This window comes from Myotis brandtii, unplaced genomic scaffold, assembly GCF_000412655.1.
Source record: "Myotis brandtii unplaced genomic scaffold, ASM41265v1 scaffold357, whole genome shotgun sequence".
In the NCBI taxonomy this organism is placed as follows: Eukaryota; Metazoa; Chordata; class Mammalia; order Chiroptera; family Vespertilionidae; genus Myotis; species Myotis brandtii.
Window position 1 is genome coordinate 804,721 of NW_005363729.1, and position 1,807 is coordinate 806,527.

Below are 1,807 nucleotides of genomic sequence, written 5' to 3' on the forward strand. Positions count from 1 at the left end.
TAGAGCGAGCCGTTGTGCTGCAGGAAGCCCAGCAGCCCCGGGCCGTCCAGCTCCTGGCTCTCGGCGCTCTCGGAGCCGGGGAAGCTGTAGTAGAGGGGCCGCAGGCGGTGGTCGTGCTGTGGATGCTGCAGCGTGTACTCGAAGGTGATGGAGGGGCTTTTGCCGTTCTGGTTCCACACCTGGAGGGCAGGAGAGAGGAGCCTGTCCGTCTGTGTGACCCGCCCTCCCCCAGGCCCCTGGGCTCAGAAGCTTGGAGAATGGAGGCGCCCGGGAGGCGGGAGCCGGGAGCCAGGGTTCGGGCAGTGGCGGGCGTGTGGACTGGCCCATGCCCCCGAGCAGTGTCCCCGCTGAGCAGTGTCCCCGCTGCGGCTTCCCCGGAGCCGATCAGCGTGACCTCAAGTCGTGGCCACTGACCGGCCAACGCACTCTTTCCACCCCGTCGGCAGGGGAGCGGCCGCCTGCTTTGGCGCGGAGTCACCGTCTGACCAGGGCTGTGTCCACTCCCTCTCCCCGTCCTGTCACCAGGCGAGGGGTCTGGAGTGACGTGGGCCCAAGCGGGGTGGACGGACTCGCCACGGAGGTGGTGCCACTGACCTTCAGAGCCAGGTCCCTCCCCAGGGATTCCCTCAGCCCAGGGACCTGCCTCTCGAAGGTCACGACCCTTCCCCAACGCTTCCCAGTGGCTAAGCCAGACCCCTGCCTCAACTCAGATGCCCTGAGGGGCGACTGCCACCCCAGAGCTCCGGCTCCTGTCACCTGCCTCCCAGCTCGCGCCTTCCTCTGCCCAGTCCTGTCCCCGCAGCTCGCACAGGCGCTGCCTGGAGACCCCCGAGGCCTCCTGCACACACACCTCCAACTCCCAGTGCGTTTCCTGGGGACCCGACCTGCAGGTGGGCCTGCAGCCTAGGGGCGGGGGTGGGGGGCAGCCCGCCTCGGGGTGGCTCCTCGGGGTGGCTCCGAGGGGAGGTACGAATGTGGCCCCACCAGATGCTGGGGGGATGCTCCTCAGCCCAGCAGCCCTGAAGGGGGCGGGGGGCACCTGACTGAGACCCCGCGGGCACAGGCAGTAAGCAGATGGCGGCTCTGGCTGCAGCCCACCGGCTCGCACAGCCAGCTGTGCCCCTCACAGTTCGGTGACGGGCATGTCACTCATCCCTCTGTGGCCGGGTTCTTGGTTTATAACGGGAGGTTCCGAATGCCGCCCTGGTGAAGTCTAAACAGCTCCAGTGGCGGCTGTGTCCCCACGTGTCCCCCGGCCTCCAGGAGAGGCCTGAGGGCGTCAGAAATGCCCATCGTGGCGGCACCCGGTTCAGGGACGTGTTCTCGGTGCTGGGACGCCACCGCGATGGTGCACGTTTCCCCATCCAGCCAGGACAGCTCCCGGCAGGCTGGGCGAACAGGCCCCACCAGCTCCTGCCTTCCTCACGCCCGCGCACGCCCTGCCCCAGAAGCCGTGAGCATCCGGGGCAGCGTCGGGGGAGGGCCACAGCCAGCAGCCCCCATGGCCTCAGCGTTCAGGACCTGGACAAAGGCCGTGGCTGTGAAGAGGGGAGGAAACCTACACGGAGGGCATAACCCCCAGTGTGAGGGGGTCCTGCGGCCCTGCACCCTCGTCCAGCCTCCATCCTCCTGTCCCCTGTCATCCCCAGGGACCTGCACAGAACCCCTGAATTGCCCATCCATGGGGGGTGAGGGGGCAATTAAAATTCAGGGGAAGGAAGGAAGGGAAGAGCGAATCAGCAGATGGACAAGTGAGGGGAGAACTGAGGCCGGCCCCCTCCGGCGTGGGACGCTGCGTGCACACACA

At 67.8% G+C, this 1,807-nt stretch overlaps 1 protein-coding gene across 1 annotated transcript in view; it reads right to left on the reverse strand.

Moving 5' to 3' along the window:
- Nucleotides 1-1,807, reverse strand: part of ADAMTSL2 (ADAMTS-like 2) — a 27,753-nt gene that overhangs the window by 16,716 nt on the left and 9,230 nt on the right. Inside the window, exon 8 of the mRNA XM_014544221.1 lies at nucleotides 7-179. Coding sequence (XP_014399707.1) covers nucleotides 7-179 — 173 coding nt within the window. The remainder of the gene's footprint in view (nucleotides 1-6; nucleotides 180-1,807) is intronic.